A 23,151-nucleotide genomic window follows, 5' to 3' on the forward strand; every position below is an offset into this window, starting at 1 on the left:
ATGCGTGCGAAGCAAACGGATTATCAAATACGTGTTTGGAAACTGTAAAATAATTGTGAAGAAGTCTAAATTTTAGTATACTATTTACAATTGGATTTTAATTTCACAAACATTTTTTTTTTCAGAATATAATTAAATCTTTAAATTTTAAAAATTATATATATACTAAAACTATCAGCTTTCTAGTTTGAGCGAGTAATTCTGGTCCTCAACAAATCTAATAATAATTAATTAAACATGCCACACACGTGAAATTATAAATAATTATTACGAAATTTAATTATTAATTGACTTTCTAAACACATAATAAAAGTTGAATTTCTTTAAAATTTAAGGTTAAAAGGCAAAATTACCATTATGTTATAGGTAAATATTAAAATTAGTTACTATACTTTATTTCCATTGATATTTGTCATTATATTTTGAAACTATGAATAAATTAGTCTTTCAACTTTTATATAATTGAATTTTACCACTGAGCTTTGAATTTTATTAAAATTTGTCACCAATTTTGACTTTTAAAATTAAATTTTACCACTTTAAAAATATAATTTAATAAAAAATTCTTGCAAATATTTTATTTTAATGGCTAACGCTAATTTAACTTATAAATATTTAAAATTAGTAAACTAAATTAGAATTTCTATTTAATGAAATAAAACTTGAAAAATAAAAATAGGTATATGGTAAAAGAAAAAAAACATAAATTTTTATTTAATTTTAATATTATATATTAAAGTAAAATATAAATTTTTATTAAACTTTGTCTTAAAATTATTTTAAATTAAAATGAGTAGTAAAATTTAACATTGGAAAAATTCAATAAAACAAAAGTAAAATTACAAAATTCAATGTAGAGGTAATTTTAAAATTTGGTAAATTTGGTCGAACAGGGTTAGTTAAAATCTAAGGCATCTAAATTGAAGATGATTCATGAATATTTATTAAAACAAGAGGTTGATGAAAAAGTGGGGAAGACCTAATACATTTTGTAGTTAATCTGAATTGCATTGCAAGTTTAACCAAAAGCAAACATGGCCTGACCCGCCAGGATATAGTTATTCTACATCTTACCACCATTGGCCTTAACTTGCGCAGCAAGATAATTGCTACTAAACAATTTGTTCTCAACTGTGTAACCAAAACCAGAAGAAAAGGAAAATCTAAACTAAACTTTAATCACTCCACAATGAAAAAAATTGGATTTGATTGAAATTTGAAGAATGATTTTTCAAAAATAAAAATAAAAATATATATAAATAAATGAGGTGTATTTCATTGCTTTCACGACCAATGTTTGAACAAATGAAATAAAGGTTGAAAATGGAGGAACTTAAAATTTAATAATCCCTTAGTTCAAGTCTATATTAAAGAAGGTTTTTTAAAAAAAAACAAATATTCATTGAATCTTTATTTTATTTTCATATATTTCAAATTCATGCATAGTTTACGAATCAATCCCACAATTTTATTTTATTTTGATAAACAAGAAGCTGATAATTTTTATTTGATTACTTGTGTTTATCCATTTTAATTTTATTTGATTATATTAGTCAAATTATTATTTATCTAAAATTTATATTTTAAATTAATTACTATTACTACTTATTTCTCGACCTTTCCATTATAAAATGATAGCTATCAAATATGTTTTAGTATTTTTATTTTTCTAGACCTTTCAGTTAACAAATCTATTTTTTTTTTACAAAGAAAAACAATTGTATTTGTGGGATGTACCTCACATTTATTGCACTCTTTTGCGGGCACTTAGAAAGACGATCAACGAGCAACTCAAGAAGGAAAAAAAACAAGCCAGACATCACGACAAGAAGAGTCGAGACGACGCGATGAAACCCCAAGATGAATGTGGCATCGACGTCGTGATGAGTAGAGCATGGATGTCACAATGTGACAACGTTTTCCCAACTTATGCAGCTATGTTTTGACAGTTCAACATGACTTTTTTTTCCTAGTTAAACTCTGATTACTCTAGGAATATTTTAGTCATATTAGGACTTTAATATTAGCCTATTTAGAGGGTCTCTGTAACCCTGTTTTAGTGAGTTCATAGAATATCTCTTATGTGAGATTTGATGAAGAGTTTTGAGGAGAGTTTTTGAGAGAGCTTTGTATTCGAGTTTTGGGTTTTGCTTTTTTACGTTTATTTTCTCCATATTGTACTCTCGTTTGTTTACTCATTTAGTGAAAAGTCGAAGCCTCCTTTACTCTTGGTTTTTATCCTCTTCGAAGGGGTTTTTCACATAAAATTTATGTTCAATCTTTTCTACCTTTTCTATTTCGTTATTTATACGGGTCTATCCCTAAAAAATTGGTATCAAATCTTGGTTCGAATTCCGCAATCGACTCGTTCAGGATGACAACAATAAGATTTGATATCGAGAAGTTCAATGGGAACACAAGTTTCAATTTATGGCAAGTTCGGATGACAGCAATCTGGTTCAGAACAGTCCGAAGAAGGTTGTTATAGGGCAAAAACCCACGAATATGAATCAGTTAGAATGGGATGAGCTTCATGAGAAGGTTTTATCAACAATTTAGTTGTGTCTCATGAACAATTTAGAGAAAACAACAACCTTATGGAGAAAATTAGAAACCCTGCACATGACAAAGTCTCTAGCTAATTGATTGGGGTTGAAACAACGCCTATAATCATTCCATATAGAAAAAAGGTGAGTACCTTGGGGGTCACATCATTCAATGTTACTCTCTTGAACGATTTGAAGAATGCTGAGGTTAATATAGATGATGAAGATCATGCTATGATATTATTGTGCTATTTGCCTTTTTCATATAAGTCTTTCAGGGAGACCCTGATTTATGGTAGAGATAAACTCTCGCTTGAGGACGTGAAGGGAAACTTGTTGAGGAAGGAAAAACTCGATAATGCGTTAGATTTGGGTAACAAGTCTAGAAGTAAAGCTTCCGTTTTTGTTGCTAGAGGTAGGCAACAGTCTAAGAATTCAGGTCAGAACAAATATAGGTAAAGATTAAAGTCGAGGAATCGTGACAAGACATATAACTACTATAAGAAGTTGGGTCATATAAAGGCATAATGTTATAGGTTGAATGATCTGCCATAAATCATATTATTATTTACATCCCTTTTTACACATAATTATAGCTTGTTTAATAGTAAATCAAAGCATTTTAGTATATATTTAGGTTGTCATACTTAAAGTAGTAATTTATGCTTTTTAGTATTTTTTTATTATATTTTATATATCTAAATAAGGTTACATGGTCTTGTAGGTCAAGTCAGGAGCTAAAGATGCTTATTTGGCCCAAAACTGATGCCTAGCGCAACACCAAGATACTGGTGTCTCAACGTCGAAGACAGAAGCTAAAAACAAGTTCTAGAGCAAAATTGCCTTTGATGTTGCGACATTAGACTCTGATGTTGCAACATTGCAGGCCTATGTTGCAACCAACCCCCTGCGCAACCCAAAAACTCCTGTCTGCTTTAATTACGTTTTGGAGGGAAATTAGGTGTATTTGTCCCAATCGAACTCTAAGGACTTTAAGGATAATTTAGGCATTTTAATATTTCGATTTTAGCCTAAATAAAAGTCATTGTAATTAGTTTAAACATATAATTTTAGGGTTTTGATTCTTATGTTTTTCTTTCATTTTTAGATTTTACTTAGGTTATTTTTTGTTCTTGTAATTGGAAGATCCTATTTCGGAGTGAGACTTTTGCGAGGGGAGATTGTTCTGAAACCACGCTTTCATCGTTAAATCCATGAGCATATCTTTTCCTTATTCTCTTTTTTATATTTCTTTCTTTAAGATTGTTAAATGAATGTTTGTGTAAAGATTAGAATCAATTTGTGCTTTCTACATATTTTGCATGTTTCAATTGCTTTAATTTAATTAATTGCTTGAATGATAGAGTTTCTTAGTAGATCATCTATTTGGGAAAGAAAGAATGTGAAACAAACCCTAAGCCTGACAACATTAGGAAGTCGTTTAGGTGTGAAATAACCCAAAGTTGGTATGGTCTATCTGTGAACACCTTAACCCCGAACTGGTCTAGACTATGAGGTTAGAAGATAAGTAGTTCTTGTTGACTCGTTATTCTAATGGAAGATCGGAAGATCCTACTAGGGTATCGACTAGTTGATTTATTAGAACTCTACTTCAATAATTAATTAGGTAAAATAATTGGATCTAGGCTAAACGGAAACCTCATAGTCAAAACAAGGAATAGGAAAAGCCGATACATGAGCCTAGGAGTAGATTTAGGTTTAGTTAAATTTATTTAGTTTATTATTATTATCGTCTTTCTTATTGATTAACACTACTAATTTGTGACTCGAGTAGGTTAGTAATTATTTCCCTTAATTGGCTTGATAACAGTTTTCCCCAAATTACAATCCATTAAGTACGATCCTCAGAATACTTACCAACTATTTCATTGCAAACAAACTATATTACAACTAGACCCATATACTTGCGAACACTACCTCGAATCTATATTTTTAGTTTTAGTATTCACACTCTGGACGTTGGTACGTCTGGATGCGATTATTGAGAAATAAAAACAAGAGGGCTGCTGAGAGCGATGAGGAATAGAATGCCACACTCAAATTTCCAAAATACTTGAACTCAAGAAGGAGTTGGGGAGCTAATTGAATAGTAATGGAAAGTTAGGACCACTAGCGAGAATTTTGGAGAATATGGTGGAGGGTTGGGAGAAAGTTGGACTCCTAATCCTATTTGGTTAGATTGGGACTGACTAGTTACATAGTGGGGAACATAATAATATTGTATATATGAAATATATACAATATTAAAATAAAAATAGATTAAATTTTGAGTAAAACGAAATTTAAACACATAAATATATCAGGTTAACAATACTAAATACATTACAATTTTTTATCATGGTTTTCTCATCAATTGTGCATTAGTGTCAAGTTTACTTGTGATACCAACTCAATCAACAACATTATTAATAAAACTTTATCACATGCGTTTATGTATGGAAACCACGTATTTTAAATACAAAGGTGTATTTGGAAATAACATATAATAAATAACGAAACTTATTGTTTGAATGTAATTTTAATAATTGTGAGAGAATGCCTCTTATTTTGGCCAAAATTTATTTTGACTTTTCTTCTCCTAGTTAAACTTTATTTTTAGTTTCTCACTTAAACTCTAATTAACCTATATTTTTTGGTCATATATGCTACGAATTTCAGCCTATAAATAGTCCTTAGTTACTGATAGTCACTAAACGAACTATAATTATGACAAAGGCCAGCGCACCTATCGAACAATAGTATAGCTATGGTGAGTAGGGAATATCGTATCCACGAGGACTAAAAGTACTAGTAATTATCGTTTTTTCTATTATTTAGCCGATAAATTAAAGTGATTATTTTTAATCTAAATTTACTAATCTAATTTAACTATGAACGCAATAGAGAATGAAATGGGAAAATAATCGAAGACAACCAATGAGAAAGACAATACCTAGGAAAGAATTCACCTAAACTTCATCTATTATTTTGAATCTGAATTAAACGATTTATTCACTTGTGTCTTGATCCGTAGAAATCCCTAAATTATGTTAATATCTTTTTCGAGAGTAAAATAACTGACTCTAGGTTGATTAATTGAAATCTCTTTCTAATTAAAACCCCTATCGTCACATTAACTCGATCTGTAGATTCCCCTATTAGATTTGATTCTAATCCAGTAGATTTATGTCGTCCCATTTCTAGGATTGCATGCAACTCCACTTAATTATGTTACATCTACTCTTAAACAGGAACTTTTGCTCCACTAAAATAAGCACATTAAACATGAATTAATATCCTAAAAATATTAAAACACGAAATAAGCATACATAATTGAGAAAAAGAATCAAATATTTATCGTGTAAAAATAGAAATTAGATAATAAGATTCATCATAGGCTTCATCCTCCCTAGGTATCTAGGGAATTTAGTTCATAATCCTGAATAGAAACATCTCAAAGTTAGGATAACAACAAGACATAAAGAAACTCAATAAAACTCCGAAGGAAATTAAATGGAGATCTTCAATCTTGAAGGAGATTCATTTTCAAGTTGATTCCGATGGTGTTCTTCGAGTCATTTCTTCGATCTTTTCTCTGTCTCCCCTTAGGTCTTCTTCTAATTGGTATTTATAGACTTTAAAATGCTCAGAAAGCCTAAAAATTGGGTTTTTTTTTGTGTATTTAGGAAGTAAGGTCTGATATCGACACGAGCTGGTACATGGGCGTGTGACCAACCCGTGTGGAAATGCCTAGGCCATATAGATCCTAGAAACAACTCTATTTGTTTGATTTTGGCTCGTTTTTCTCTCCTTTTGCTCCCGAATGCTCTCCTCAGTATAAAAACATGAATTTAAAGGATTAGGAGCACCAAATTCACTAATTTACATAATTAATCATCCAAAAATGCATTAAGAATGATATTAAAATATGTTACTTTTATAGCTTATCAAATATCCCACACTTAAGCATTTGCTTGTCTTCAAGCAAAATCCTCAACTCACATTAAAAATAATATTTCTCAACTTGTAATTCTCATCTATAATGTCTCAAAATAATCCGTAAACAATCATGCATTGGCAATTCAACTAAAAGAGCACTAAAGTCTCAAACAATCCAAGATAAAATTTTTAAACACTAAAACATAGGTGTTTCTCTTTATCTAAGTAATTACCTTTTATTCAAAATGGACAAGAATCGATATCCTCACTAAAGATTCACTCAAATCACTCAAAGTGTTTAACGTTCAAGAATAACCACTCAATAATCAAACATGAAAAGTCATTACCATAGGCTTGCATGAAAATAAAATCTCCACCACTATAAAATGATATGATACACAAATCAAAAGGTCTCTAAGAGGTTGTAATAGGGCTTAGGTTAAGGGTGTGGAGAAAGGCTGAAAAAGATGGTTAAAATCGAGATCGAATTGATAAATTACCAAGCTAGAAAAATAACAAATGTTGAATTAAAAACAAGTGCATAAATCAAGAACTATTCAAGAATAAGAAAACGAGCTTCTTCTCAAAATATGAATTTAACTGTTCAAGCTCATAGAACTAAATAATAATCAAAATGTAAATAAATATATATTTTTTCAATTTTTTTTACAATAAGAAATAATTCAGCAAATCAAACAAAAGAGCACAGTTAGGCAACTAACCAAATCAAATCTCGACAAAAAGGGAGCTAATAAAACGGGAAAAAGTTTCAACGAAAAAAATGAGTTATGGGTTAACATTAATGGGTAAACCAAGAAACGGTGTGTTAGGCTCAACGGGGTTCACTAAGGTTTAATTATGTAGGTAAGCTTTTTATGGGATAAGTGGGTTAAAACCTAAGTGTCTTTATCATCTTAGCATATCAAATCAAAAGGTGTTCTCTCAACATGTATAATCGATGCAAGTTTTAGAATAACAAATCAAATTGGCACACTCATAACCAACAATAAAATGAGCAAGAAAAATGTATGCTCTAAAGGCTCAAATCTCACAAAAAATCATGATTTTTGATGTCAATCTTGCAAATCTCAAACTTCAAGGTAGTACTTCAATTTAGGGAAACAACCTAAAATTTTTAATTACTAAAAAATAACTTACCATACTTGATTCTCTCATGTCTTAAAGTTTAAATCAACCAATACACAATTACCTATGAATTTAATCCAAAACACATCAATAAAAATCACAAATAGATAAAAATCATTCTAATAGAAGTATGAAAAATTATTTAAACACAAGACATAATTAGGGATTTTCTAATAATTATATAAATAACCTCCCCACACTTAAGATACACATTGTTCTCAATGTACAAATAGATATAATCACAGTATAAACAAAATATCATAAGAGAGATTAAATATTGGATAAAATTGCGAGAATAGTGAAAAGCGGAATTGTAGACAAATCTAGATGTAGTGCATAATTCGAGCAAACTAATAAGAAAATAAACACAAATAGTGAAGATTAAGGGTTATAACTCGATTAGAAACAACCATAAAAATATATTTCAAAAATAATAATTAAAATAAGTTTAAGAAAATAAATAAAAATAAAAGCAACTAAAACAAAATTAAAAAGAAAGATAAAAATAAAATGAAAAAAAATGAAAAAAACTTAATGGTACCAATAAACTTAAAGGTAATTGAAATAATAATAGTAAAAAATACTAAAAATAATAAAATAGCAGAAAAATTAAAATAAATTTAAATCTAAGTATAAGAATAATAAATAAATAAAATAAAAAATTAGGAAAATGAAAATAAAAATATAACAAATAATAAATAAATAAATAAATAAATAAAAGGGGTAGATTGGTTGGGAAAGAAGAAAAAGACAAATTGAGAAAGGAATTCTAGGGTTTGAGCCATAAGGCCGTGTGGAGTATTTTCAGCTCGTGTGCAATTAAAAATTAACCCAATTTTCACATGAATTAACCCAATTTTCACATGACTATGTGCTAGGCCATGTGTGTTTTCCTTCGCTTCTCCCACGCCAATGTGAGATCCCACACGCCCGTGTGGCTTGGCCGTGTCTTTCACACGGCCGTGTCTCCTACCTGTTTAACTCTCTTACTTTAAAAAAATTAGCTCCATGTTTCACACGGCCTATGACACGTCCGTGTATCCAGGCCGTGTGGGTCACAAGGCCATGTTGCCAGGTCGTGTATGTCATTTTAGGCTGTGTAACCGTCGAATTTTTGAAAATTTAAGTCCCAGTATCCACACGGCCAAGAACACGCTCATGTGCCCAGGCCCTGTAGGTCACACGGCATGTCACCAGGCTGTGTAACTCACTGTCGAACCTCTTATAATGCACACGGCTTGGGACACGCCCGTGTGTCTAGGCCGTGTAGGTCAAAAACACTTTTTTTAAATTTTTTTTAATTTTGAAAATTAATTAGTTTTAAAAATAACATGAAGTAAAATTAAAAGAATTAGTAGTGTTAACACTCGGGTTGCCTCTTGAGAAGCGCTTATTTAAAGTATAAGCTCTACTTACCTCGCATTCGCACGGTCACGGTAGCTCACAGAGTCGAAACTCTTCTTTCTCGTTATCAATTCTATTATTAACATAAGGTTTAAGTCGAGTACTATTTACCTTAAATATGCCAAATTCAGAATGAGTTACCTCGACTGTACCGTATGAGAATACATGCAGTACAGTAAAAGGATTTTATCTGTTTGCATCAAGCTCCGAAGTGGCAATTTGAGGATCCGTTTTATCTAGAAGTACCTTGTTTCCAACCTTAAATTGTTTCGTTCCATCCACATGCTTATCATTGTATCTCCTTAACTCTTCATCGTGCTTTTTTGATTTCTCCTTAACATGTGTTCGCCATTCATCTAGTTCATTGATTTGCAACATCTGTTCATCATGAGTCATTTTGTTTCTGTCGCATGGACAGGAACGTGGCTCCATCACGCTTTTCCAAGAAGTTTCCTAAAAAGAAGTTTGAGCCACATAGTTACTCATATTAACAGAACTTGTAAAATCATTTCGATCATTAGATGTCTTAATAGAATCACAAACTTAGAGAGTAATTGTTTCGTCACCTATACGAAGTACTAACTCACATGTGCCAACATCAATAATAGTTCTAGCAGCTGCTAAAAGGGGTCTTCCTAAAATTAAAGGTATTTCATTACCCTCATCCATGTCTAAAACAACAAAATCAATTGGAAATATGAATTTATCAATTTTTATAAGAACATCTTCAATAATACCTCTAGGAAATCTAATGGTTCTATATGCTAATTGAATACTCATCCAAATTTGTTTGGGTTTCCCAAGACCTAATTGTTTAAACATTTTATAGGGCATGACATTAATACTCACCCTAAATCAGCCAAAGCATTATTAATATTCAAACTACCAATTAAACAAGGAATAGTAAAGCTCCCTGGATCTTTCAATTTGTTGGGTAGTTTATTTTGCAAAAATGGATGAGCAAACTGCATTTAGCTCCACATGCGATGAATCATCTAACTTTCTCTTGTTTGCAAAAAGCTCCTTTAAAAATTTAACAGAACTGGGCATCTGCAAAAGAACTTCAATAAACAGTAAGTTAATATGTAATTTTTTAGAAGTTTAAGAAATTTACCAAATTGTTCGTTCGTGTGGTCTCTCGTCGTCACGTTAGGATATGGCACTCGAGGTTTATATTCTTTACCAACCAGTTTTTGCTCATTCTGGCTTACCTCAACCTTACCGTTACTTACTACACTTTCTTGCCTTGGTTCTGATTCAGGTTCAACTAACCTCTCTTCATCTCGAACAGTAATTACATGAAGATTTTTTCTTGGGTTAGTTTCGGTATTGTTAGGCAAGCTACCTTGTGGTCTTTCTAAGATTAGCTTAGCAAGTTGACCTATTTGGTTCTCGAGCCCTTGAATTGACGCTTGCTGATTTTTAAGTGCTACTTCAGTGTTTTGAAAGTAGGTTTCTAACACTAAGATAAACTTCGTCAACATCTCCTTAAGGTTTGGCTTCTTCTGTTGTTGGTAAGGTTGTTGTTGGAAGCCTGGAGGGGGTTGTGCTATTTGATTTCTTTGACCACCCCAAGAGATATTGGGATGGTTCCTCCAACCTGCATTACAGGTGTTACTGTAAGGATTATTTTGAGGCCTAGAATTATTACCCATATAGTTGATTTGTTTGTTCTCTCTGCTAAGAATGTTGTCGAAACCGTTTTTTTTTAAAACAAAAATTTAAGTTGTCGACTTTAAAAAATAAAATTGGAGTCGCCACCGATCCTTTATTAAGGCGTGACCGGCCCACCTCAAAAATCATTTTGGTCTGCGAATTTTGAAAACAGGTTCGGGAGTCAGTTACGCACGAGGAAGGGTTAGCACCCTCGTAACGCCCAAAAATCGGTACCAAATTGACTATTTAATGTCTTTGTGTCGAAAGTTAAAAAAGATTTTAAAATAAGCTTGAATGGTGAAATTGGCAAAAGGATAATCAATTGTTCAAGTCATGTAAAGAAATCGAGTCCCAATACGTTAGGGTACAATTCCTCATAATCCCCAAACTTGAATATCACTTTTATTTTATACGAAAATCTTCACTTTGAGAAAGTAACATGCCACACCCAATACGTTAGGACACAACAAGTTAGGTTCCCAAAAATGATTTTTGTACTCATGCACTTTGAATAAAGAATATCCTCGGTTATTTAAGATTAACAAAGAAAATCAGAACCCAATACGTTAGGGCTCAATTTCCCTCGAAAATCTCAAACTTCGAATATTGCTTTTATTCAAAAAAAACATTTGAATCAAGAAAATAACTTTGATGTATGGTTAAAGCCAAAATATATTTTCAAAAAGGGTATGTTAAGGTTAATGTACAATGTGAAACAAAACTTTAATGTAAAACATATATGAATATGTATTTACAATATATATACAAGTACAATATACAAGCAAATTCGAAAATATGAGTGGGCGCATACTTAACACATAAATATAAGTGTACATATAAAAGGCAAGTGAAGAAATATATACAACAAACTTATAATAATTTCTAAAAATATGCATGTATATATGTAATGAAAATTGTAAAAATAAAATAAAAAATGTAGATGTGTATGTATTTACAAAATAGAAAAATAAAATATATAAGTATATATACATAGGCAAATCACGAAAATTAGCATACGTATATATTCAAATACATATATATATGTACAATATGTATATAAAATAATGGGATACATGAAATAACAAAAAAATATTTATAATAATTAAAAAATGAAAAGTGTACGTATATTATAGAAAATGTATAAATGTATGTTTTGAATTATAACATATGAGAAATATATATATTACAAAAATGTATATCTATATAAAATATAAATGTATATGAATGTATATAAAAATTATGTAAGTAGAATAATATATATATATATATATATATATATAGATATGTAAGGTGCATGCGTATTTTAAAATGCGTATGTAGATTCATATATATATACATTTGTAAAATAGAGGGAAAAATATTTATAATAAAATATAGAATTATACATTTACAAAAAGTGGAAAACGTTTTTGAAATTAAAATAACATTTACAAAAGTAAAACGTTTTTGAAATTAGAATATATATATTATATAAAATGCGTATGTTCATGAAAAATAATAAGTATAGTATTAATAATAATAATAAATAATGATGGTATAATATAATAATTACAAAAAAGGTTGAATAGTTCAAAAAAATAGACTAAATTGAACTTAAAGACAAAAGAATGGGGTAAATTCGAGAATAAACAAAAAGGGACCAACTTGAACGCGCGAACGACCATGGGGACCTAAAGGAAATTAATCCCACCCTCCAAAGCACAAGCAAAGAAAGGGCCAATTTGAAACAGAAAATAAAGTGCGTGGCTAAATTTAAAAAAACGACAATTGGGCTTGATTGAAACGTATCGCAAAAAGAAGGGACTGAAAGCGCAAATTTCCCACTTAAAGCCAGAACGCGCGGATCCTCCCCTTCGGGCCGGGTCACCGCGCGGGTCTGGCCATCAAAACGGCGCCGTTTCACTTTTGTTATTTAAAACAAATTTCTTTTCAAAAATCATTTACCAGTTAAAAGAAAAGAAAAGAAAACTTAAAAAAGGAAAAAAACCTTTCTGGCGCTCTGCTAGGGTTTAATACCCAAGCTTCCTCGCGCCGCCGCCCTATCACCCTCCGTCGCGACTCCGTGTAATCGGAGGCTGGAGGGGTGCCAAATCTGGGTTCTTAAACCCCTCCTAACAACTCTTGAGGGCCAAGGTAAGTCTCCCTCCCTTTATTCTTTTTATTTTCGTACACAAAAGCACAATAAAAAAACAAAGAAAACTTCAAATAATCACCTTAAAAAAACTGATGTTTGCTTTGTTTTTCTTGATTTTCGATCCCCCATCTTTTACAAAAGACCGACTGTTTTATAGCCTAACACTAACCTATTTTCCTTGTTTTTTGTTGTTTTACATTATTTGGACTCTTTGAGTCCGTTTTACAAGTATTTGAGGAGCGAACAGCGTGTGTGGGGAGGCCGATCTCCGAGTCTTACAGCGACTGGACGTTGGGTGCGACGTGGGGCTGATGGGGCTTGCGGCGCTAGACATGCGGCTAGGGTTTGGGTGTTTTGGGGTCTGGTTTAGGATAAATTGATTTGGGCTGGGTTATTGGGCTTGTTTATTTCTTTGGGTTTTATTTTTTAACAGGCCGGATAAAATTGGGCCCTACAAATGTAGGGTAAATATTTTGGATTGTTCATTCCTTCTCTATTCGTATCACACTGCATCACCGGATGTACCTGCGTACAAACACATAAGCCATCAATTTTCTTATTTAAAATTTTTACCTGATTCGATAACATGGTGATCGCATCTAAGTTAAGAACACCGGCTGCTTTCATCGGCTTTATCCTCATGGCTTGCCACAGATAATTATTTAGTGCCATCTCCTTTATAAACTCATATACCGCTTCATGTGTTTTATTGTTCAAAGTACCACCGACTGTTGCATCGATTAACTCTCTAGTTGAGGGATTCAAACCGTTGTAAAAAGTTTAAACCTGTAACCATAAAGATAACTATGGTGAGGGCACCGTCTCAATAAGTCTTTATACCTCTCCCATGCATCATATAGGGTTTCTATTTCGATTTGAACGAAGGAAGAGATATCATTCCTCAACTTGGCCGTCTTAGCAGGTGGGAAGTACGTCAGTAGGAATTTCTCGGTCGTTTGATCCTATGTAGTGATAGAACCTCGTGGTAAAGAATTCAACCACTATTTAGCTATGTTCCCCAACGAGAAAGGGAATAACCGTAGGCGAATGACGTCGTCAGAAAATGCCATTTATCTTAAAAGTATTATAGACTTCTAGAAAATTAGCCAAATGAGTATTTGGATCTTCGTCTTGCAAACCATCAAACCGAACAAATTGTTGTGCCATCATAATAGTTTTCGGCTTCAGTTCAAAATTATTCGCAGCAATGGTGGGTCTCACAATACTCGATTCAGCCCCAGTTAGAATGGGCTTGGCATAATTATTTTGATTATCACCCATCTCTTCAGTAATAATAATAGCGTCCTCTTGCTCGTCTATTATACTCTATCGACTCTTCCTTACTTCTCTACGATTTCTGCGAGCTGTACTTTCAATTTTGCTGTCAAACAGTGATGGTCCTGACGGGTTTCTTCTAGTCATAAACTAAAGGAACCTGCTAGAAGCAAATAAAAGAAAAATTAGAAAACAAAAATTAAACTAAAAATAAAATAAAATGCAATAAAAATAAATGGCTAAATTAATAAAAATCAAGTGTTCCTAATATTTTAGTCCCCGGCAACGGCACCAAAAACTTGATGGTCACTAAAAAAACTATAATTACGACAAAGGCAAGCGCACCTATCGAACAATAGTATAGCTATGGTGAGTAGGGAATATCCTATCCACGAGGACTAAAAGTACTAGTAATTACCATTTGTGTCTTGATCTGACTCTGAATCTGAATCTGAATTAAACGATTTATTCACTCGTGTCTTGATCCGTAGAAATCCCTAAATCATGTTAATATCTCGTTCGAGAGTAAGAACAACTGACTCTAGGTTGATTAATTGAAATCTCTTTCTAATTAAAACCCCTATTGTCGCATTAACTCAATCTATGGATTCCCCTATTAGATTGGACTCTAATCCGGTAGATTTATGTCGTACTATTTCTAGGATTGCATGCAACTCCACTCAATTATGTTACATTTTGCTCTTAAATAAGGACTTTTGCTCCACTAAAATAAGCACATTAAACATGAATTAACATCCTAAAATTATTAAAACACAAAATAAGCATACATAATTGAGAAAAAGAATCAAGTATTTATCGCGTAAAAACATAAATTAAATAATAAGATTCACCATAGATTTTATCCTCCTTAGGTATCTAGAGAATTTAATTCATAATCCTGTATAGAAACATCTCAAAGTTAGGATAACAACAAGATATAAAGAAACTTATTAAAACTTCGAAAGAAATTAAATGGAGATTTTCAATCTTGAAGGAGATCCACTTCCGAGTTGATTTTGATGGCGTTCTTCGAGTCTTTTCTTTAATCTTCTCTCCGTCTCCCCTTAGGTCTTCTTCTAATTGGTATTAATAGATTTTAGAATGCTCAAAAAGCCTAAAAATTGGGTTTTTCTGCGTATTTGGGAAGTAGGGTGTGATACCGACACGGGCTGGCACATGGGCGTGTGGCCAACTTGTGTGGGTCACACGGGCATGTGGCCAGCCCGTGTGGAAATGCCCAGACCGTGTAGATCCTGGAAACAGCTCTATTTTTTGATTTTGGCTCGTTTTTCTCTCCTTTTGCTCCCGAATGCTCTCCTATATATAAAAACATGAATTGAAAGGATTAGGAGCATCGAATTCACTAATTTACATAATTAATCATCCAAAAACGTATTAAGAATGGGATTAAAATATGTTACTTTTATAGCTTATCAGTTATTCTAGGTTTTACATAACAAAAATATTTAGATTGAGAGAATTTTGTTCTTTTTTTTCGAAGAGTTTTTCTTGTGCGGCTTCGGGTTTTCTTTTAATTCTCTCCATCTTTTGTACTCTCATTTTTTATAGTGAAATCTTGTTTTGCCCATGGTTTTCTTATCTTCTCTTGAGAAGTTTTCTCACGTAAAATTTTCGTGTTCAATCTTTCCGATTCTTATTTTATTCATTTTGTTCGTTGCTTAATCGGGTTTATCCCCAACAAAATAGTATACGAGCTAGTTCGATTTTTGGAGTCAACCAGTTCAAAGATGGCAGCGTCAAGGTTTGATATTGAGAAGTTCAACAGAATTGCAAATTTCAGTTTGTGGCAAGTTCGGATGACCGCAATCCTGGTTCAAAACGGTATGAAAAAGGTTGTTATAGGGAAGAAGCCCGTAGATATGGATCAGTTAAAATGAGAAGAACTCGATGAAAATGCTCTATCCACTATTCAATTATGTCTTATGGATAATGTGTTATAGGAGATTCTGAAGGAGAAAACAACGTCTGCGTTATGGAAGAAACTAAAAGCGTTATATATAACGAAATCTCTGGTCAACAGGTTAGTATTAAAACGTCTCTACACGTTTAGAATGGTTGAAGGTGAGTCCATCAAAACTCATATTTGTGAGTTTGTTATCCTTCTTGAATGGCTCGTCCAACTAAACATGCTTTTCCTGACATGTCAGTAGAAAGCTCGCCCAAATGGACAAGTTTTCTTGCTAACTGTGCAGAAAGCGCACCCAACTGAATGCGTTTTCATACTCTTTCCAAAAATAGTCTATTTCCATAAATTTTTTAAAAAAACAAACCAGCCTATTTGGTCAATTAACTTTTTTTTTTCGATATATATGGCCAAGTTAGCCAATTATACAAGCTCGTTTACTTGCATCAAATAAGTCAAAACTACAAAATAGCGACAGTAAGGTTGCGTTTAGACCGTTATGTAAGTTCTTGGATCCCATTGCATCATCGGAGAAGTTGATGGATAACTTCTCATACGTTTCAATTTTTTTTATATAAAATAAATTCCGTAATACATGAGTTGTGAGCATTCAGATTTTAATTGCCTTGTAACTGTAAAGAGCACAAACATTCTCTGATGAAACCTAACGGCTAATTTATTGATGTTATTAAGCTAGAGCTGCTCAAGTTGTTGGAGTGAAGGGTTATGGCAAAGGCCACCAAGTTCTGTTTTCATTTCAATGTTTACTTAACTATGCTTACTCGTTTTGCATATGGTCTATGCTCAAAGTTTAACATCTCGATAAGTGTGAATGTGGTTTCCTATGAAATGCTCGAAACATTTGAAAAACTAAGAGACCTCAATTATCTTGCACCCGTCTGTCATGCCCATAAGCTTGAGCTACTCAAAGGTGATTCAGTGATTCTAAATGTCATTGGGCCTACCAGGAATAGAATGCAACCAAGCTGATATTTTTTTGGTTCACAATCACAATTGCTTCACATCTACACCTCTCCCAGTAAACTGAAATCTCTCCCAGTAAACTGAAATAGAAGGTATATAGCAGAAGCAGCAGGTATAGGTTACATACAACCGGTGTTCCCTCTCCATTTGAGGGATTGGGAATGGATCCATATATATACATAAATTCAAGTACAATAATTACTTCAAAGCATGCAAGAAGGTACTGTTGTCTTTGATTTGATGGGATTAAGATTTTGCAGGTACGGAAAGAAAGTTAGGTGGCTCTAACAGTATCGATGGCCGCAACTAAGTCATCATATTTTGCTCCTGTCACCTCCTTTACTATCTTGTTGTGCTTCAGAATCTTGAACGTTGGAACCACCCTTATGCCAAGCTCCTTCGCCAATGGCTGCCAAAATGTTTCACATATTTTATGGGTTAGATAATTCACCAAAACCGCTTTACGGCATCTGCTGATAACACAAAAAGTATTGTCCTCTTTGAATATCAATGAAAAGAGACATCCTCAAGATTTTTCCCTCACTTTGGAGATAGCTAAGGGACGCCTCTTTAATGTCTGAACAAGCGAAATTCAAGGCCTCTATGAATATAAGAGGTCCATGACTGCTTGAACCATGACCTCTATGAATACAAAGGCACTTTCGACAATCATGGTACCACTTTGACTAAGAGGTGTTCCTTAGCATTTTTTTTCAAAACTAAAGACACCTTGAATTGTGTTGCTCTTCAGCAACATCTAAAGAAGACAATAGCTTATCGACACGATGTTCTAACGTTAATCATACAAATTACCTTATTTTCTTGATTGCAATCGAGCTTTAGAAAGACAACGTCAAGGTATTTCTCAGATAATTCTTGAAACTTGGGAGCTATAACTTTGCATGGACCACACCTAAAACATTAAAAACAGTCATGTAGATGCAAAACTAGTGAAGGCCGAATAAAGTTATAACTATATGTATTCCAAAACTTCATCCAATTCCGAGCTTGTTATTAGATCTTAGAACTCGCTCAGTTTACTGAAAGCACATCTGACACAAATTTACAAGTTATAATTAATGCATGAAATAGTCTATTAAACTAAAAATGTTCTATCTGTCTCGGACCCGATTCCTAAGAACCTCTCCCCTATACCCTTTATAAAAAAAAAATTACTGCATGAAACTTATTCTTAGATTAAGCACGCAGGCTATCATTGAATTCGGTTTGGGTTGAATTATATATGAATATCCTTAATTTGCTTTGAGATCAAGAGCCAAAGAAAAGGAAACAATGCAAGACAGCTATCAAGCTTCTGGAAGAGTGCGGCCATCAGATGACCCACAGGAAAATTCTAGCCATTGAATTCATGGGGTGGGCAAATTAATGGCTAATAGAACCAAGGCCGAGTGGAGGAGCATCACTCTAAATACTACCAGTTACCAAAGTGAGAAACACAAGTCTGCAAATACAATTAAGATAATTGATATAATTTAATTTAAATTAAAGAATTGAGTAAATAGATTTCCGGACATTTAGAATTAATTAGGAAAAAAGTAAGAACAAACAGCAAACACAACCTTAACTAAATTCTGGCATCAACTAATAACAGACTACGAAGAAACAAAAGAATGGGTACACATATGCATTTATATACGTACCATTGAGTATACATATCGAGGACGACGGTTTTATCCCCCGCGGCGTTAACGATGGGCCAGAAGGTGTCCTTTGTAACCTCCGTCACCTGCCCCACCGTTGCTCCCGCCGTCTCCAGGCTCGACCTCACCTTTCCGACAACGCCTTTCCTTCTATTGTTCTTAGCGCTCGAAATAGAGTTAACAGTCTTTAACGATGACGATTCTAACGCGACGAAGGAATTCGAAGTGGAAGGAACTCTATGGGAGGAGGCGATGGGGTGTGCCGCTGTGCATGACAGTGACGGCGAAGAACGAAGTGTTGACGGAGGATAGACGGAAGATTGGAGGAGCGACATTTTTGAGAAAATGCAATTTAGGGGAAAGAAGAAAGAAAAAGAATGAAATCAATTAGTCGGACTTGCTGTGGCTAAATTTTATTATAGAAAAATTGGGAGATGGTTTCTTTATAAGCACTATTTTACCCTTGCGGATCATGAGTGGTAGTGGAATGTAAGAGGACATTTTGGTCAGCTGGAGGAATTTTTCTGAGAATAATGAGAGGTTCAGGATTAGGGATGGGAAGATTTCATTTTTGGGATTCGAAAAGACGATACTAGACTTGGGATATTTGATGGCAACTTCTTGAACAGTGCATGGGTAGGGGTGTTTTTGTCCCTTAACTGATTTTATGGGCCCAAAGCTTACTTCTGCCACATAAATGATAAATGTACCCAAAGAAGAATAGTTTTCCAAGAAAAAATAAAAAATTGTTCCCAAAGGATATGCCTATCCGGGGCTTACGTGTCAAAGAGAGTAATCCCCAAATAACTATCTAAAGAACTAAATGGCACATTATTCATTTTGAGTTGGTAAATAATTTTTTTTTTCTACTTACTTGATTCACAAATTTGACATAAATGAGTTTGGATTTTCATATTCCAAGTTAAGCAGCCCAAAGTAAGATAAAGTCTATGAGGGCACAAGTAATTAACAACGCCAGTCGCCAGCTATTATAATAAGAAAACAACACTCGCCTTAACAAAAAGACGTAATTCTAGAAAAAAGTTGAGCAGTCTCATGCGCAAGTAAAAATGTCTCAAAGCTATTCTTTCAAACTATATTAATTATTTCACACACTATATTCTCCCTTGTTTCCATCTTTCATCTTCCCTCCCCGTTGCTCTTTTTGTTGGATTTGGGTTTTTTATTCGGGGTAAGGTTCCATATTTTTTTCTATTTCTTTTGCTTCGCTTTCTTATATCTTTAATGGTTGGAAACAGCCGTGGAAGAGAGGTTGAGAGGAAGATGAGGAAGCCTCCAAGGTTGAAGAGGGAACCCTTGGTGGTTGGCACATTCAAATGCTCCACCACCGAAAGGGAAGCAATGTGATTGCCCCGTTGTCGTGGATTTTTAATCAACCATCACAAGTACGATTTCAACCTCCCAAAGGGGTCTTATCCCCTAAGTGTCGTTTATGAGCCTAAACATGGTGGCGAAGGTTAGGTTTCTTTTTGCCCCTTTATGTGTTGGAGGTGAGGTTAGGTTTCATCTTCCCTCCACCTGTTCGTAAGCGAACTGTTGAACTGCTTCAGGCTTGCTACAAATAGCTGGTTGGGGCGTCTTGGTGGATCATAATATGAGGATTCATCATCTTATGTCACGAGCAGAGAATATGGCCACAGTTAAGGGTGTTTCAAAACATGTTCCAATTGAGTGAAGGAACGAATGCACCCATTTGGGTTTGTTGTACTTCTCCAAACATCAGGGGAACCATCTGGTAGGGAATTTGCTCTGCATGCTGATGGATAACATGAGCCTCGATTGCCACAAATACATACTCATGGAGCTGAAGTTTGGCAACAAGTTCGACTTTCTCAATTGAATGGAGTCTACCTCCCATTGAACTATGCAGCATGATGCCTCCACTAAAAGGTTTTGAGGGGACTAAGAGGAAGTTCAAGATAATAAGTAAGGGGGATCTCCTCGTCTTTCCCCAATACATTACCCTCGGAAAGATCTTCAAACACTACATGTTCGATAGAACATGTTCGATAGAGGCTTGAAAGATTACATGGAGAGTGGTTTTAGGTTGGGCTTTATGAATGATGGGATGTTCAAGCCCTATGACTAGTTCTGACCCTTTGACTTGGATGACACAATAGCCATGATCCTTCGCGAGTTGATGGAAGAACCCTGACAGCACATTGTGAAGTATAGAAAGTGTTTATATCGTAGATAGGGGATCCCAGGTGACCTATCTCGCTCATTTCCTATCATTCCCTCGGAGGGTATGCGGGCTTTGAGTGTTGTGGAGACTGACACAACTATTGTTGTAGATGCAAAAACCGATCAACCATCCATGTCACATAGCCAAGCTCAAGCTCCAAGTGAGGAAATGTCTTCTAGGAATCCTACCACGATTGATATTCCCTTGGTTGAGGAGGAGGTCCCAGTGGATGTCCCTCCACTAGACATGGCTACGAATGATCATGTGTGATGTGCACAATAAACAAGAAAAATATCTAACAATTCAATGCGGCTTAACTATAAGTATACATTGTCAACTTGTAATATAATTTTATTTACAATGAAACACTGAAGCATTCTAAGGACCGAACCCAAGGGATTGATAAGGGAAAATGCAATAATAAAGTTGTTATATCAAGCTTTATTTGATAATATGTTTTGATATAACAAATTAAAATATTTTTGAATAAAAGTTAAAGTTGAAGAAAATTGGAAAAATTGTATCTTCAAATGAAGTCTAAGAGATTTAATTTTGAACCTACTCTTTGAACTCTTAGAAAAGTTTTTGAATCAACATTTAAATCAAGTTAAAATGGTTTTAATCAAGTTAGAACTTTTTAATCAAAGTTAAATTGTCTTAAAACAAGTCAGTATGGCTCTAGGCCAAAATGTATCGATACTTTTTGGCCAAGTATCGATAGTTTCCAAAATATCAATACCCCTCCAAAAATCGGTAGCAAAGTGACATTCTATTTTTCAAATAATTCAACTAAGTATCAATCCAATAACGATATTTTTCATATGGTATCGATAAAAGTCCACTGGTATCGATATCTTTAGCTCCAACGGTCATTGAATTTTGCGTTAAATACTAAAAATATCGATACCTTGTTAGCAAGTAACGATACTCGTGGTTGCAAGTGAATTTAATGCACTAGTTATATCATCTCCAATGGCTCTATTCATTTCTCCAACAACCACAATGGTTGGAAATCAATTAGGGGTATAAATATCAGCTTCCAAAGGTTCTACAACAACAAGAGATATTATCAAGCTTAAAGAATAACAAAAACAACCTTGTGCTTACGATTCTCAATAATTTTCTTTAAACACACTTGTGAGCTTTCATTGTATTCATTTAGCTCAAGTGTTTCTCTTTGTAATTGAGTTTAATTTGAAAACATTCCAATCTTATAAGGGTTTGTTCTTAGTTTGCTTATTTGTTATTCTCTTTGAGAGGGTTTTGTCTTAAGGTTTGGGTAGAAAACTTAAAGGTGTTTGTAAGGTTAAACATTGTCCTCAAAAGTTGTCAAATTAATGAATTTGGGAAAATCCTTAGTTGTGGAAAGCTAAGGTAGTAGAGTAGGCAATTGGGGCTGAACCACTATATATCGATGTGTTCATTGTATCTATCTTTTTCTTAGCAACAAAATTTTTTTAAAAGGCTAATTCACCCATTCTTGGTAATTTTTAGTTGATTTATTGAGCTAACAGTTGGTATTAGAACTAGTCTCTTTTAGACAATTTAACAACCAAATAGGAGATCCTTAAGGAAGCTCAACGATCTATAACTCAACCTAAACAATAATGTCTACTTTCAAGTCAATTTTTCTTGGTGAGTCTCAATCTATTTCCAAGCCTCCTTATTTGAATGGTGCTAACTATTCCTATTAGAAGACAAGGATGATATTGTTCATCGAAGCAAATGATCTTACCGTATGGGACATTATCATAAATGGCCCTTCGATTCCACGCAAACAAGAAGAAGAGCTTTTAGTTCCAAACAGAAAGAATGAATGGAATGAGGAAGATATGAGAAGCATTCAACTTAATGCCAAGGTAATGCACACTCTATTTTGTGCACTTGGTCCGGACGAGTATAATAGAGTGCTGTCATGCTCAAATGCCAAAGAGATATGAGATAAACTTGAGGTCACTCATGAGGGAACTAGCTAAGTCAATAAGTCAAATGTGGGAATTCTCACCCTCAATTACGAGATGTCCAAGATGAAGCCTGAGGAGGACATTAAAGCAATGTCTGATAGATTCACCATCATTATCAACGGGCTAAAATCCTATAGAAAGACCTATCTCAATAAAGAAATAGTGAGAAAAATGCTTAAAAGCTTGCCAAAGTCATGGAAAGTTAAAGTTACAACTATAGAAGAAGCAAAAAATTTTGGAGACTCTTTCATTAGATGAGTTGGTCGATTCTTTACTCACTCATAAAATAAGACTTAAAGAAGGGAATAAAGA

At 33.6% G+C, this 23,151-nt stretch overlaps 1 protein-coding gene and 1 non-coding gene across 2 annotated transcripts; one reads left to right on the forward strand and one right to left on the reverse strand.

The window, feature by feature from the left end:
* The first annotated feature begins 13,627 nt into the window (after window positions 1-13,627).
* On the forward strand, window positions 13,628-13,733 carry LOC128036272 (small nucleolar RNA R71). The gene has a single exon (XR_008193070.1). It is a non-coding gene; the product is annotated as a small nucleolar RNA R71 (small nucleolar RNA).
* Window positions 13,734-16,995: 3,262 nt separating this feature from the next.
* Window positions 16,996-19,072, reverse strand: LOC105783433 (thioredoxin F-type, chloroplastic). Its single transcript, XM_012608883.2, has 3 exons — window positions 18,670-19,072; window positions 17,822-17,921; window positions 16,996-17,417 (listed from the first exon to the last, which is right to left on the reverse strand). Exons 1-3 carry the CDS (start codon window positions 19,002-19,004, stop codon window positions 17,283-17,285), a joined length of 570 nt encoding a protein of 189 aa, XP_012464337.1. The 5' UTR covers window positions 19,005-19,072; the 3' UTR covers window positions 16,996-17,282.
* Window positions 19,073-23,151: the final 4,079 nt, after the last annotated feature.

The sequence above is a fragment of the Gossypium raimondii genome, chromosome 13 (genome assembly GCF_025698545.1).
Source record: "Gossypium raimondii isolate GPD5lz chromosome 13, ASM2569854v1, whole genome shotgun sequence".
NCBI lineage: Eukaryota > Viridiplantae > Streptophyta > Magnoliopsida > Malvales > Malvaceae > Gossypium > Gossypium raimondii.

Excerpts from the sequence above, each read along its gene's own strand:
- LOC105783433 (XM_012608883.2), bottom strand. The coding sequence starts at position 19,004 with ATGTCGCTCCTCCAATCTTCCGTCTATCCTCCGTCAACACTTCGTTCT. Across the intron at positions 17,922-18,669 it reads CTCGATATGTATACTCAATG|GTGTGGTCCATGCAAAGTTA; the intron begins GTACGTATATAA and ends TTAATGTTTTAG. Across the intron at positions 17,418-17,821 it reads ATTGCAATCAAGAAAATAAG|CCATTGGCGAAGGAGCTTGG; the intron begins GTAATTTGTATG and ends ACATTTTGGCAG.